The sequence below is a fragment of the Myxocyprinus asiaticus genome, chromosome 9 (genome assembly GCF_019703515.2).
Source record: "Myxocyprinus asiaticus isolate MX2 ecotype Aquarium Trade chromosome 9, UBuf_Myxa_2, whole genome shotgun sequence".
Taxonomy (NCBI): domain Eukaryota; kingdom Metazoa; phylum Chordata; class Actinopteri; order Cypriniformes; family Catostomidae; genus Myxocyprinus; species Myxocyprinus asiaticus.
Window position 1 is genome coordinate 4,345,407 of NC_059352.1, and position 16,573 is coordinate 4,361,979.

At 39.1% G+C, this 16,573-nt stretch overlaps 1 protein-coding gene across 8 annotated transcripts in view; it reads right to left on the reverse strand.

Moving 5' to 3' along the window:
* The window catches only part of LOC127445655 (transcriptional enhancer factor TEF-5-like), a 79,029-nt gene that overhangs the window by 51,727 nt on the left and 10,729 nt on the right, over window positions 1–16,573 (reverse strand). For 7 of the 8 annotated variants that reach the window (XM_051705880.1, XM_051705876.1, XM_051705875.1 and 4 more), the window contains exon 3: window positions 959–1,199. In XM_051705880.1, coding sequence (XP_051561840.1) covers window positions 959–1,082 — 124 coding nt within the window. In that variant the 5' untranslated portion in view covers window positions 1,083–1,199. Of the gene's footprint in view, window positions 1–958; window positions 1,200–9,511; window positions 9,645–16,573 lie in introns of those variants that run through there. The other variant, XM_051705874.1, reaches the window with a different exon arrangement.

A 16,573-nucleotide genomic window follows, 5' to 3' on the forward strand; every position in this document is an offset into this window, starting at 1 on the left:
TTTGAACTGCAAAAACAGAAGTGCATAAATGTTTTAGAAGTACGAAATTACTTTTTTTTTATATCAATCATCATGTTATTATATTTAGTTAAGTTTTCTTTTCATCTTTTTATCTTCTGTTTATCTTTTATTGTGGCTCTCTTAAAATTTTTGACCTGTCATGTGTTTAACAGATCCAATCCAATTCAATAGATCTAAATCTAACCCTAGCCTAACTATAACCGCATCCCTAATTTTTATGATGGACTTTCATAGTTTAGAAGTCTGGATCTGGGACAATGCTAAAGCAGTAAAATCTATGCATAAAAGTAATTTGAAAATTCCCAAATATAAATTATGGGTGTGAAGCGATGCTTAAATCCTAAAGTTATCTTCACAGAGTGCGTTTTTTCTCCCTTTTTGAGCGGCTGAAGGAAGTCGGGCGCCGGCTCCTGGGTCCTAGTTCCTACCATATACAACAGAGATGCAACTTATACATGTTTTTTTTTTTCTCTCAACAAGGCGATTTTGACCAGGTGCAACTTATATTCAGATGCGACTATATATTCCGGAAAATACGGTAAATGTGACCACGCCTTTACATTAACTTAAAATCATCGGATCATTTTATGCTTTTGACATCATAACGTAAACAGGCACTCTCACAACACTTGCGTACATTGGATAAGCTGGTAAGATCGCTGGTAAATGTGTTTACATGCAATGCGAAATTAGGGTAATGGTCCAAAATCTATGTGTCTCAAATGTTTTTTTCTTAAACCTTTTATAAGGAAAACCTTTTAAGGCTCACATGACCACACACGCTGTCAGCTTATTATTAAGCATAATGTGATGTGCAATGTGAACGCACCTTAACGTGGAAGAGATTTATCTTCCATCACATCTTATTAGGTCATAACATAATGTATGTTTCAAACTTTTTAACAGCAAGCAGTCCTGTACACCCAAGCTCACTTACCATACATCTTTCCCTCGTCCGAGAGGATGATTTTGCGCCGACCGCAGGGCGGGTAGATTGCCAGCGCCTCCTGAAAGCTCTGTTCGATGTCTGGGCTCCATACGCCCTCGGCGTCTCCGTCCATTGCCTTGTCCAGCTCATCACTCCCATCCTCCAGCCCCTGCTCCGGGCTGCCGTTTGCACTCCACTTGTTGGACGCAATGGTGTCGGCTCCTACCGGGCCCTGCCACGAGCCCCCACACTATGCAATTAATGAAAAAAAGAGAAAGAGAGGCCGAGAGAAAGAGATTACCTATCATCATCATTATACTGTGGTCATAGAGATCAAGCAAATTATTCTGAGAAAATCCTCTCATCTCCTTTAATAGAAACAATCCACCCCATTCACATCGACATCACTCACTTCATTCAGAACTGCTCACCCAAAAATTTGAGTACCTTTAAAGCTTACACTTAATTCCCTCCACAACTAATGAAGACAACAGCAATTGTAACTCTTATTATGGTTTCCTTTCCTCTAACATTTGCAAAATGACAAATGAATTTTTGACATTATAAAAAATCCCATTTGAAAGGATTAGATAATTAGGACTGGCCTACAAAAATGCCTGTGGTTAGGAACGAGCAGCCCAATGTGGCCGTCTTAAGCGTCTGAAAATGGTTAAGAGATCTTAAGCGTTTTTCAGGCTGACTCTTTGTCGTATGGTATTGTTCATGAGGATTGGGTCCCGGGAGTCACTAGTATGCCAACATATTTCATTCTTTTATTTCATTTTCTGCTGATGTTGACAAAAAAACGCAGCTTGGGTAAATATGGCTGACTCCGATTGCGACCTTCCTTTGGGGATATTCAAACGCTCTGGTTACACACACGCTGAAAGAATAAGCTTGACATGGCAGCCTGGAGACACAGAATGAGTAAAACAATGGCATGGAAACTATTGGAATATGTGAGCAGTCTAATTAATTTTCGACATTGCGGACCCAGGCCTCTATCCAAAGCCAGAGAGTGAATAATTAGCGATGCATTTGCTTCTCAAGGGACGACAAACAATGTTTAGTCAGATTAGGATGGTTGCAGTCACTGCATGTTCAACATAAGTATTACAGAACCTCAGAATGTTTTGAGAATAAATGTCAAACAGAAGTGAAGGAGATGACTTTCTCTGATAGAAGAACCAATATTACATGCCATGGGCTTATCTCAAATGGAGAACGCCAGTCCTGTCCAGGGGCTCAAGGTTTAAAGTAGAAACACAAACTCATTCACACTCACTAGTCCTTATGGACTTGACTGCACAGAGGTCAAAAAACCGTAAACTCTTTACATCTAAGGAACTTGAGAACCATTTAACAAGGGCATAAAATAGTAAAAAGAGCCCACCTTATGATATTCTGTGTAGGATTTACCTTTATTGATCCAATAAGCAGCACTTCATTTTTGTATTTTATTATTTTGTCTCACGTAACTGTCAGCGGTAATACATTAATTTCCACTGAAATATATTCCGTAAAAAAAAAAAAAAAAAAACGTATATTTAAATATGTAAATAACATTCAGGAACTGTACCCTATGGGCAATTCCAGCGTTATGGATGTGACATATGCAGTGAAAATGTAGCTTCATATATAAAGTACTCACAACAAGTATATCAAACAATTTTTATGTATAATCATAGACCCCTGCAAAAAGTGTCCAGACATCAGAAAAGTTTCAGTCTGGACAAGTTTTTTTTTTTCCAGTTTAGATCAGGAAATGAGCTTGCGTTACGGATGTGACAAAAATGTACACCCAAGTTTTTGGGAGACCACACACTTTGTAAAAATTCTTTGAATTGAAATGCACATTATTATAATAGCCACAGAATGTAGAAGGTTTGGCACTCCTAATTTTTTTTATTTATTTATTGTCTTTTTCACGTAAATGGGGAAAAACAGGCATTACGGATGTGACATTTCTTTGTTACGTTACAGTTGTGAAAGCAGCACTTACATCATAAGAGGAAACCATCCAAAATGCTTTGAAATCTGCAGACTTCAACCTCTGAGATATATTTTATTACGTTATACTACCCATCAAGGCTGCATGATGAATTTAAATAAGATTGAAATCATCATTTTACCATGGTAGGGTTGACATTTTTGTGGAATTGCCCCTATATAAAATTAATGAGGCAATAAATAAATGCCAATACAAAAGACTGGTAATTTTTTCATGGCAGTATCAAAATTTGTTGAAACTTGGCATGTCAGTGACACCGGACGACATGCGAGTTTAGGTTGGTTTCATTTATATATATAAGGACAGAAGTCTGTCACGCAAAACATGAGATATTGCTGTTATTTCCCCAACTTTTACTCCTGGTCGGTGGCTTCCGTAAATATTTAGTTTATATGTAGGGTTATGTTTAACCAAAGTTTAATGGTGCAATGCTCAAATATTTAGTAGACTAGTTATAAAATAAATGGGCACTAAGTTGTAACTTGTGTAAGCGGGTGCATCCAGTTTCAGGTCTTTAGATACCACTCAGGTCCCTTCTTTATCATCCACTAGATAAAAATCAAATAAGATCAAATGCTTCGAAAAATAATAGCACTAGAGATGGACAGATGTGTCGGCCAAACATCGGTATCGGCTGATAAAAGCAATTTAGCACTATCAGATCTACAATAGCCACTTTTCCACTATCGGGCCAGTGCGAGCCAGGGCTATCAACTGGCCAGCCATGGCCAATAGCCTCGGACCTCTAGCAGCGAGACCAAAATCGATCTGCATTCCCATCATCAGGTCAATAGCCCCGCAGCGTTGCCCTAAAACCCACCCACAGAAATAGAGTAAGTGTGCGTCTCCTCTTTGTCACTGCATGTCATTAACACTGCGTGTATGAACCAGGAACATTTGCCATTACACGATCATTTAAAGTGAAACTGGAACACTTTGCGTTCACTATCAAAGTTTATACTTGTTTGTTTATATTTTCACAGGAGTTTTGCATGAGCCTCTGCTAACAGTGTGCGCATCAGAGCGCTTTATGCGCTCTTCAGGTCAGGAGCTGGTTGACCTCCGCGGTGCGGCTCAGTGATGCTCAGACTTGGAGTTCAACTGAATGACACACAAACATGTGCATGGCATTCATACAGTATATTCGATTAAAATTCCCTTATATGGGCATTAAAATGTGATTGGAATTTGAATGCCCAATAATCGCGGTTGTCTCAAATAACTGCGGTTAGATCAAATAACCGTGATCAGACGGTTATTTAATAATCGTGACAGGCCTACTAGCTAGCAAGATAAGTTAGCGTTGACAACTCACCGACTGTAACTGCCATGGTGTCCCGAGTGGTCTATCCACTGACAGAGGGACGATGTCCCAGCACACCATCCATGATCTCGAACCATGATCTTTGGGCACCGCTTTGTCCATTGTGTGTTTAACGGATTTGTACTGTACCTGCAATTGTTTTCATTTTTCCCGAACCTGTACCGTTGTGTGCTGGATTCACAACCTGCAAGTTCGGTGATCTTGGCGATGAAACCTCTGACCTGACTCAGCGAAACTCCGCCTTTGACATTGACCCCGCCTCAATCCCAAGTTGGCTTTCTTTGGCCCAAGGGTAATTTGCGGGCCAAAGGCCATTGGCCCCGAGGAGGCACGCTGAAGCCCCAGAAGCTTTACAATCAGCCCATGCTGTGTAAATATGCACATTATTAGAGATACAAGTGTTGAACTGAGTTTGGCTAACATGCTGAAGCTAGCAGCAACGCATCACGTGCGTTTGAAACGTCACTTCCGTCAGCTCAAAAACAGTGAATGCTTTGTGTACGAAAAAAACCTTTCCATTCATGGCTGAATGCATAGTGCATATTACAAGTGCACAGTGCATCTTCTAAAACAATATGCACGATTTGGGTATCATGCATGTCTGTTGCACAAATGATGTGGGTCAAGATACACACTGGGGGGGTTTGCCTTTTTCAACCACCACTAATTATATAGCACACCCTTCACGTTTTTAGAATAAACTAATGTGGAATGTATTCTGCAATGTTACCACATAAAATCACCTTATGACATTGCGCAAGTTAACAAACAGTATATGATTTGCTTACTCTATGAACAAGACATGGCTGTATGTTCAAATAAAAAAATCTATGCATTTTGTGCGTACATGTACTGGAGTAGAGGGTGAAAGACAGGCGTGTGTACAGGGAGTGCAGAGAAGCCGCTCTATTGGAGAGTTGGGCTTAAATTCCAGACATGTCCTTATTAAGGAAGTGCGGCGTGAGTTCTCTCTCTCTCTCGCTTATGTCAACCAAGCCCCCTCTCGCTCTACCCTCTTCCCCAACCTGCACTCCCAAACACTCTGCCCAAATAAGGAGAGGAGAGCAAAGGATGAGGGGAGGGGAGGCAGAGGGAGGCGTGCTGTAGTCAAGGGGTAGGGGGGTGGGGGGTTGAGACAAAGCTGTAGGGACGGGAGGGGAGGACTGACCAATTTAGACATCCACTTCGGAGTCTGAAAAACAGTGGGATTGTTTTGGACAAAATGCAACATCAGCACGCCCAGGGACCTGAACATTCTCGGTGCTCCAAATAAAGCAAGAGCTAGTAGTGCTGCTAACTGCAGGCCAACTCTGCCTGGACATGGCTTGTTCTTACACAAATTAGGCCTTGTACCAAGAAGAACCATGATTTTTGGACATGTACCATTGTAGTACCATGGTATTCTTGGAATGACTTTGGAATGCCATGTAAATACCATGGTACATGAATTCCAGTACCATGGTACACAGTGTTATTATCGTTAACTAAAACATTTTCGTAAACTAAAATAAAAACTGACATGCTTGGAAAGAATTACAACTAAAATACTTTTTCATAACTCTAAAACTGACTAAATGAAATAAAAATGTGATAAAAATGCTGAAAAGCAAATGATAAAATATATATTTTTAAAATTCATACATTTCATATCGTACCTAGTTAGAAGGTCCCCTGCAATTAATTCAAAGCATTAGCTGGGGGAGAAAATAACATTAAAACTTAAATCAGAATCAAATCGAATCAAAATCGGAAGCTTGAGAATTGGAATCAAATCAAGAAATCTGTATCAATACCCAGCCCTAGCCATCATGGTAGTGTCCACAAATCATGGTATTACCATACATTTATGTAAAATGGCACTTTAACATAATGGTACGGTTTGATTAACATGGCATGCTTTACATTTTTGTAAGGTTTATAGCAAATAGTGAGATTTAAAGTTGAAATTACCAAGACAGTGTCCTGGAAGAACAACAGCTGCGCAAAATACATTGATCCAATGCCAAAAAAAAAAAAAGTAGATTTCTGATGCTAAGTGCAACTCACATCTGGCAGTGCGTTCTTTTGATCTTACCCTTTGATCTTGAAGCAGATTTCAGAAAAATCAACTTCATTCAAAAAGAGACATGGCAAATGAGAACAAGTTTCTGCAACTTTGAAGTCTATTGAGCTCTACGTGATGCAGCAAGCTGCCAATTGTCAGGAAAGATTGTTCAAAAACAGGCACAAATGCCTAAATTTCCCATCAGGCAGCTGGGACTTCACGACTCATGATTGAATGACATGGCACGCACAGATTTCGCTGAAGTCCGGTGCTGACGCATTACCTCCTCGTTCCCAATGTCTTTCGAGAACCGAACAGAGCTCTTAGTCAGTATATAATGCTGAAGAAATTTCCATGTGGTGCAGGAATGTAAATAATGCAATGAAATCCACACAGCTCACACATTCATTGAGACGCCCATTGAATGAACACACCCGTCCCTGCCCACTATCTCAGAGTTCCAACACAGTACGTATTGTTGTCAATTGCAGCATTGAGTTGCTGACAGTACTGCTTCTCTGAGTTACCAGATTCCTCAACAGTCAGTACATTTACATGCACAGTTATTATCGAGCTACAGTGGGTTTTTGCATAGTCACTCTACAAGTATAAATTTGTCAGATTAATCGCAATCTTCATTTGAACGATCCGGATATCAATTCTTAAAATCCCAAGATTGATCTTTTACATTTGCTTTAAAATTTACTGATAATTATATATTTGTTAAATAAACAGCACTTGAACTGCATATTTTGGGCTCTGTTGTTAATTTATTTTAATTTATATTTTAGTAATGTACCAAGTTAGTAGCTTACCTATAATTTACAGCATTAGCTGAGAGGGCATTTCTTTCATATGTAAGCAAATTGGACATTTGAACTGAAATATACTCAAATTAATTAGAATCAAATTTTATGCTTAATACAAGAGAAAACCATTTGCTAACTGGGTAAGAAAAATAACTTAGTTTTCTCTTTAAATCAAGTTTTTTTCTTGCCCCATTGCCATTTTTTTTTTCTTTTCTTACACCCATAAGCGTTACTAAACTGTTAGATTTCTCTAAAAACAAGACAAAATATCTTGTCATTTGGCTTAGGTAAATTTGTCCATTTTTATATATATATATATATATATATATATATTTTTTTTTTTTTTTTACTAAAACTAGACAAAACATACTCAGTAAGAAAATGAGCTTTTGCAGTAAAATCCATATTGATGCCCATCCTTACAACTGAAATCATCATTTTAAAGTGCATGTCAACTTACTGAATTACTTTGTGTTATGGTACTAGCTCAGAATTTATATCTGTACCATAAAGTCCAGAGAAACTTAAAAAAGTATGATCAATTACAGAGCATCGATTTAAAACTAGTGGACTCTGAGACAATTCCTAACAAATGGGGTACAGCATGGAATACTGGATGTGTTCGCGGGACTGAAGTTGCCAGAATGCTCTTACCAAAATCACAAAGGCTTAGTCACAGGGCCATTCCAGGAACGGGGCAATGACTGAGGCTTACTTTGTTGACTCTTTGGATTTTCCTCTTAGAGAGGCTGTTTATGACTCAAAAGTCAGACACTGTGGTCATGCACAAGAGGTATTGCATATGCAAAGACATAAAGCAAAAGAAGGCCAAACTAGAACTGTATTGAGCCTTCATAACACATCAATAATACAGCTAATATAGATGTCTTCATAGTAATTATGGTTGACTAAGGTCTAAAAGTATAAATAAATATTTTTCAGACACATTTTACAGAAAGAAGAGTCACTGTTGCACCTTTGAGTACAGCGCTGAAGACAAAGTTGTTTCAAAGACACCTCACCGATACTTTTAGCAGATGCTTTTATCCAAAGCGACTTGCAGAACGCTTACCACTAATAACTTGGGGTTAAAGGAATATTCCAGATTCAATAGAAGTTAAGCTCAATCGACAGCACTTGTGGCATAATGTTAAAATAATTTTGGCTTGTCCCTCCTTTTATTTAAAAAAAACAAAACAAAATCAAGGTTGCAGTGAGATGCCAATTTTGGTTGCAGTGAATGGGGCCAATTTTTGGAAGGTTTAAAGGCAGAAATGTGAAGCTTATAAAAACACATTAATTTTTCTGTTAAAAAAAGTGTGTATTATTTGAGATATAAAGTTGTTTCAAATGTCATTTTAGGGTTTAAGGGTTTACGGCATTACATCATGGCAATGAAGTTGTAAAATTGGAGTAAACTTTACACAAAAAAGGTTAGCAAGCGATTTCATCACACTAAAATCCTGTTAACATGCATATTGCTTTCGTCCACTGGCTATACTTTTGAAACAGTGTGTATTTTAACGTTTTAGGATTGGCCACATTCACTTCCATTGTAAGTGCCTTACTGTAACCTTGATTTTGCTTCTTTTTTTTTTTTAAGAAATGGAGGGACGAGTCAAAATAATTTGTGGTATTCAAACATTATGCCACAAATGCCGTCGATTGAGCTTAACTTGTATTGAACCCGGAACATTTCTTTAAGTGTCTCTACTAAAGAGGAAAAAAGGTGATCAATCGCCCCAAGCGTGATTCAAACAAACAATCCAATTACCAATTACTTGGTGCCACACCAACAGCTGTGTACCGAATGACACCTTCATATGAAAATCTGTGGGAGTGGTGGTGGCGTAGTGGGCTAAAGCACATAACTGGTAATCCGAAGGTTGCTGGTTCAATCCCCACAGCCACCACCATTGGGTCCTTGAGTAAGGCACTTAACTCCAGGTTGCTCCAGGGGGATTGTCCCTGTAATAAGTGCACTGTAAGTCGCTTTGAATAAAAGCGTCCGCCAAATGCATAAATGTAAAAAATTTAAATGTAAAATCTGAATTTCAACAGAACCAAGACAGCTGAAAAAGTGGGCGGACACCGTTTTGCTCTATTGTGGTCTGATTAACATGTATCCATTCTGGATGAAACTGAGCTACAAATGCATTATCTAGGTCTGATAATGCAACTTTGCCAAAATCTGACTGATAAAATGTCAAAAAGACAAATTTTTGTTTTAGTCCAACCGAAATCAAGCTTTTAAAGTGCATGTAAACATACTGACTGTCGCAGAAGAATGTTTGCTGTTTCATAAGGAAGCATCTTGCATATTCCAAGTCTTGCTTTTAGTAAAGTCTCTTCTAGTCTCAATAAGTCATCTTACTAGATTTCAGGGACTCCACGAACTGTCAAAGGAGCGGAGGGACTTTCCAGCGCAAACACACAAATACAGCCTCTCAGAGCAAACGCTGGAATCCATCTGCGAGTTAGTCATCCCAGGCGGACATTTTTGGCGGGAAAGAACCAAGTGGAGGATCCTGTCCAGGAGGGAGGTCTTCACGCCATCCAGCCAGTAAAAGAAGAGATGTGGGGGTGGAACCGAGGGAGGTAATGGTAGCTTGGCAGGGTGCCAAACCTGCAAGCTATAGAGTCTAGCCAAAACTGGGACCTAGGATTGAAGCAACCACACTATGACAAGTCGCAGCTAGAATTCCCTTTTTTAATATTGGAACTAATGCATGGATCTCTCTCTACAGTCGTCCTCCCAACTTTTTTCCTGTCAAACGCTGCTCAGAATGTGAGATTTGTTAGGACACTGTTGCAGCTAGAACACTTGTTGGCAATAGTACCCCCAGGGAGTATATCCCTCTGGGCAGCTTCGACAGCACACCCGCCCTTCACTCAAGCAAGAAAGTATTCTTCAGTATATTTTGCTCTCTCTCAAACACACACACACACACAGAGACACACAAAACAGTCAGCAGAGAGAAACAACAGGGCTGGACAAGTGTAGCAGCAGCTGCTGGTTGGGTTCAGATTACAGATAAAGACGTATAGAGTCTGAAGGCAAAGTCTCTCCTCTCTTTTCCTCATTGTCCAGCACAGATTTCCAACTACGGCTAAAACCGCATCAAGACTCTTCGGCCCCCTGGTCATGGCAAAAACAAAATGGCATGTGCTTTCTACTGGTTGTTATCTTCCAAAGAGGAAACAGACTCCCTAATGGGTATTTCATATAGACCATCCCTTACGTTGTTTAGGAGGCTATTTTTCGTTATAAGATAAAGGCCAAATTATACTTCGCTTTTCCAAATGCCGCTAGTGTGCATGATGCAAATTTCGTCATCAGCACAGTATATGCGTGCAAGTTTTTCAATACTAGTGTACAGTCTGCACATGCGACAGGCATTGATTGTACTAACAAACATGCAGTGAACGCATCCGTATGGGCTCACTGTCAAAAGTATACTTTAAAAGGCAAGAACATTTGACCATGCACGAGGCATCATGACGAAGTATACCCTAGCTTTAATGAATCATCCTATGTCAGAAATTAACTTTTACTTTAAGGGTCAATATTTGCCCCCTGGATTTGATTTTAAGGGGAATTCTTTACCTGTAAGAAGGTATATTATTTTCTGTTTCAATGTTCTCATTGCGTCTCGTTGTTGTAGTGTCTCGCATATTCGATATTATAGGCTGTTATAACGTAATCTTTTACAAAAAATACATAAATCACAATGTAATGCATAATAATTTGTCATTACGTGAAGACTCGCTGGCCAATTCAATGAAAGAATGCTCAGAAAGCGCATCTCTTTGCTCTTCCTTCAGGATACTGTAATTATCTAAATAAATCCGCAACACTGTTTTCGTCGTGGCTGGCTGAACGGTGTATTTTCAAACCATGGTTTGCTTGACCGGAGAGGCCATAACCATCACTTTTTTTAATATGCTGTGTTGAGTTGAAAATAGTTTTGAAGATCCGGTGTTCTGCTCAATTCAGCTGTGCTCCATCTGGCAGTTTGAAAGGAAGAGTTCGCCTGGTGTGTGCGTGCTGTCTCTGACCCGGACAGGAAGTCATGGTGTGCTGTGTTGGAGACTGTTGCCGTGATCAGACCAAAAGGTCCCGTGAAAATCATGACATAATCAATCTTAAAATTCAAAATAAGACCCCTCTTTGACACGTTTGTGAGTATAGTCGTCACTGAATTTCGAATTTAGTGAAAAGTCATGTCACGCATGATCATTATCGATCAACGTTTTCATAATCGATCATTGCGGTCAATTCCGATGTACTTAAATACTCGTGCCCGTCTCTAGTGTATTCAAGTAAATGCTTTGTGCTTATGCTTTGAATTGCATTTTTTTTTTAATGTATTTTTCAATAACTTAATCATTCACCTACTCACACAGGGCTCGACATTAAGCATTGTCATGTGCTTGTCCTTCGGATCATTCACTTGTCTGAGTAAAAAAAAAGTTACTTGTCCGGAGACAAAAACAAAAGAAATGACGTAAGAAAGAAAAAAAAGAAAAGCCTCCATCTTCATCATTTACACCTAAGAACCATTAAGAACACAGTGCAGAAAGACATTACTCACCCTCAAACCTGTATGAATTTCTCTCTTCTGAGGAACACAAAATTAGATCTGCATCTCTGAAAAATTAGATCTGCAATTCACTGCATCTTTTTTTTTTTCATTAAATAAGTGGATTGAGACTGAAAATAACATTCTCCCTAACATCTCCTTTTGAGTTCCACAGAAGATAGAAAGTCAGACGGGTTTGGAACAACATAAAGGCGAGTAATGGTGACAGAATTTTTGGTAACACTTTACAATAAGGTTCCATTCATTAACATTAGATAATGCATTAGCTATCATGAATTAACAATGAACAATATTTTACAGCATTTATCAATCTTAGTTAATGTTAGTTCCTAAAGGGGCCTGGGTAGCTCGCCGAGTATTGACGCTGACTACCACCCCTGGAGTCACGAGTTCGAATCCAGGGTGTGCTGAGTGGTCAGCCAGGTCTACTAAGCAACCAAATTGGCCCGGTTGCTAGGGAGGGTAGAGTCACATGGGGTAACCTCCTCGTGGTAGCGATTAGTGGTTCTCGCTCTCAATGGGGCGTGTGGTAAATTGTGCGTGGACTGCGGAGAATACCATGAGCCTCCACATGCTGTGAGTCTCCGCGGTGTCATGCATAGAGAGCCACGTGATAAGATTGAGGTGAGTAACCGCGCCACCACGAGGACCTACTAAGTAGTGGGAATTGGGCATTCCAAATTGGGAGAAAAGGGGATAAAAAATAAATAAATAAAATAAAGTTCCTAAAAAATATATAATTGTTCATTTTAAGTTCATAGTGCATGAACTAATGTTAACATATACAACTTTTTATTTTAATGTATGAAAATGTATTAATAAACTGTATGATGGAATTAACATTAACCAAGATTAATACATTACATAAAAGTGGTGTTTATTGTTTTTTCATGTTAACTTGTAGTTAACTAATGTTAACAAATGGAACCTTTTTGTAAAGTGTTACCCAATTTTAATTTTTGTGTAAATCATCTCTTTGAGAGTACAAGTCAATTCTCACCAGCTGCATTAAAAACGGCTGTTTAATATTGACAAAATGCATTGAAAATATTAACAGATAAAATCCAGAGAACCTTGCTGCTAAATCAGTAATGTTGTATATTCAAAACAGATATGCATATTAAAGATAGATATGTTTCATTGTGTAATTTATTAATGTTATAGTGTTAATATTATTATAATGTATATTGTTATATACATATTAAAACTGACTGATTCACATGGCAGAGAAAATACCTTGGATACAAACATTAGACGGAGCTCTAGAAAGCTGAGAGATGTAACGGGTGCATAAGTCTGTTTTAACCGTTTCTTTTCACTCTACAGATGGCATTATTACACAAAGCGTTTATGCAATTTCTGCCTTTCTTGCTGTTTTATGAGGGAGCGCCTTGATGTGACGAGACAAAATTAGATCTCTCCAACGTTACGCGCTTGCTATAAAGACAGCTTTGTTGATTATAAACAGGAGCAAAAGTTTTATCGCGTCGCTCGCTTATAGAGACGTGGCACAACACCATTCACGTGTCCAATTAACAGGTTTATACCCGTTTATATATGTAAAATCTAAAGTTCAGTAAATATGCACTTCCCCACTGCTCGCACTCACAAGCTGCTGAACGCTGCACCACGGGTGAAGGTGAGAGGGAGAGAGGGCGACGCAACAGAGGGAATTCCCCACATTTTCAAAGTGAAACATGCGTAATGATTAAAATAGTGCTCAATCCCCGCAATCCCACGCTATTGAGCTAACATTAGTTATTGAGATTTTAATCAAGCTACTTGTCCGGTCGGGCAAGTACAATTCTCTTTAACTTGACCTTTAAAATTTCCACTTGTCTCGGACAAGCGGACAAGCATTAATGAGGAGCCCTGTCACATCTCTGACCAACGAACTGATATATATGAACTCAAAGAGTGATAAACATCGGTAAACCTGCCATTCACTTGCGTGTTTTTTTTTGTTTGCTCATTGGCTTTGATGGTCTGCCTTTTAAAACCACACAGTGTTTATGGTCTTTCGACCCAAGGCCACACACCAGGAACTGGCCACCATAAAACCACTGGGTGGCCAACTGGAAGAACAAACCTCTTCGTAACAGCTCATATCAATCTAGTTTGACCAACACAGAGAACTGTTCTGGCACCACATGCATTTCATCACATTCATAATATGTAGCAAGTCAACAGATTTTTAAAACACGCTACATACGGTCAGTGCTAAGTGAATTTCCCCTTTGTTTTACTAAAAAAGCCAGGAAAAATAATTATGCAATAAACATCAGCATACGGCTAATGTACAATGATATATTAAGGTCCAAAAATGTGACTGTGAGCTCTGAGCTGCATGATCTCATAAGCTCCATATAGCATCTGTTGGAACACAAATAAAGAAATGGATTTAGGCCAGAAACATACTCTAAACATACTCTGCAAATTCTTCGCCAATGCACTGCAAGAATGCAGTCCCGTTGTGCACACTTAAAATGCGTTCTTGCATTTAAGTTGGAGTAACAAACCTCAGTACTCAAGGGGGTGGTGGATATATTATTATTCAGGCAGCTAGCTGTAAACATGTGGTTGACAGTAAGTAACTTTAAATTGCTCAGCAAGATTCTCTTCCAACTGTTGCTCTGCCACGACTGTAGTTGATCTGAAAGAGAAAACTGACTTTACAAGAAGACAGTTAACATGCTGTAGCTCCCCTACTGTGAGAATGCAAAACATTTGGAGCGCTGCTTTATGAATTGTGCTCCAACGCATTTTGGAACGCAATGTATGATTTGATCTGGCATTAGGGCTGCACAATTAATCAAATAAACAATCGGGATTACAATTACGGCAAATAGGCTAACTATTCGTGATTCTATTTAGGTTCTGTTGCGCGTTCTACTTACGACTTTACACCAATCAGAGACATATCTGTTGTGCACATGAATCCAGTGGCAAATCAGAAGCTTTTCAATTAGTCTATAGGCCTATCGGTAACTAGCACTGATTCTTATGAACAAGTTTGAACAAGTCTAAGACACAGATATGTATTTTAGTTTCACTTCTGTTAGTCGTGGCACACAAAAATGAGTGCTGAAGAAACGTCACATGACACTCAAAAATAAGCTTAACAACCAAAATGAAACACATTGTCAATACTTAAAATCATTTGGGATTCTCTTGATATTGTGCTGTAGGGCTAGGTAAAAATATATTTTTTTCCGATTAATCGCAATCGTCATTTGAACAGATCCAGATTTCGATTCCTAAAATCCCAAGATCGATCATTTAGCCAACTCTATGCACAAAGCTTTACAATGGGAGTAAATCACTCACATATATGCAATTTCATGCTATGTGACAAAAAATGTCTGTGATTTGCCACTGGCTGGTACATTTTCAGATTTCACTCGCCAGCGATTGAGCAGTATAGTGGCGGAGAAGTTAAGCACCGAGATCCTTTCACTGACCATGTTTACATGCACTTAAGAAAGCAGTTTATTCCAGGGTTTTTGCAGAAAGCATCATTCTGAAACATCATGTAAACGAGAACGCGGATTTCCTTATGTCGCTTAATGGATTAAGAGAAAGCAATATATCACATCCAGGTTTCTCCTCAAGAACGCAGCTTAATATGGTCATGTATATGCATAAGCGGTGTTCTGATGGGTGTCTAAAGAGTCCGCATGTGCTTCAACAGACCGAATAACAAACGTCATAGGATGCAGCCCAACAACAAGTCAACACAGCGGAAAGAATTCAACATTTCTCGGAGTACAGTGGGAAAAGCACATACACTATAAACTATAACCATTTATACATGTCAAAAATATCGACTGTCCCTCAAGTTTGCATATATGTGCTCGTACATTGGGGGAATCCCGGAGTTTTATATAAGAGGGAAACCCCACTATTGCAGCGCAACTCTGCTGCAGGTCGCAATGAAAAGTTAAGGAAACGAAAATAGCAACAACTCTGGAATATCTGGAAATAAAACGAAGCAACGGAAAAGTGACGTCTTCCATGGATATCTTTGTTCGTTATTTACAGAAGCATTGTGGGGAAATTACGTTGCTGTGGAGAAAGCTGCTTTCTCGCAATAAGCCACTTTCTGGTGTCCATGTTAACGCAGTCACTGATTATGAGAATTTCTTTTATATGCAGGCAAAAATTTACATTTTAACTGAAATATACCCAAATGAATCAGAATCGAAAGCTTCTGAAATGGAATCGAATCAGGGGATCTGTGTCAGTTACCAGCCCTGTTCTATTAATCAAAATGAATAATCAAGATCAAGTGAAATAATTGACAATTATTATTTCTGTCAGAATTGTGCTGCCCTAACTTGCGTAGCTAGAAGCATTTGTGCTCACTTGCAAAGACTATATTTCTGGCCTCACATGTGATGTTAATCGAGTTTGATGGGTTTTAATCAAGAAGCTCCAGAGTAATGCAGGTTAAGCTGAGCTCTGCCTTCAAGCAAACGTTGTCAGCAGCTTAAGATTCAAGTACTCCAAAGAGTTTTGTTTAAAAGCAATCTTCTTGGTTAGAGGCATCTCCTCTCCTAGGACTATTAACTTGTCTGAGAGGAGAAACACTTCTCGTTCTCACGTTCCACATACCTTGCATTTTGCCTCTCTCTCTATCACTCCACCTCCTTTATTGTGCTCATTTAGTCTCTCGCTTTTCTTCCAGTCTCTCTGTTTAGCTCTAATAAATTCTACCCTACTTCTCCAATAACTTCCTCTAACTTCCTCTCTGGCTCGGCACTCAGGAAACAATCAGAGCAGTTGAAGAGACTGAAAGAGAGAGAGCGAGCTCCTGAACTGTTAGACAGACA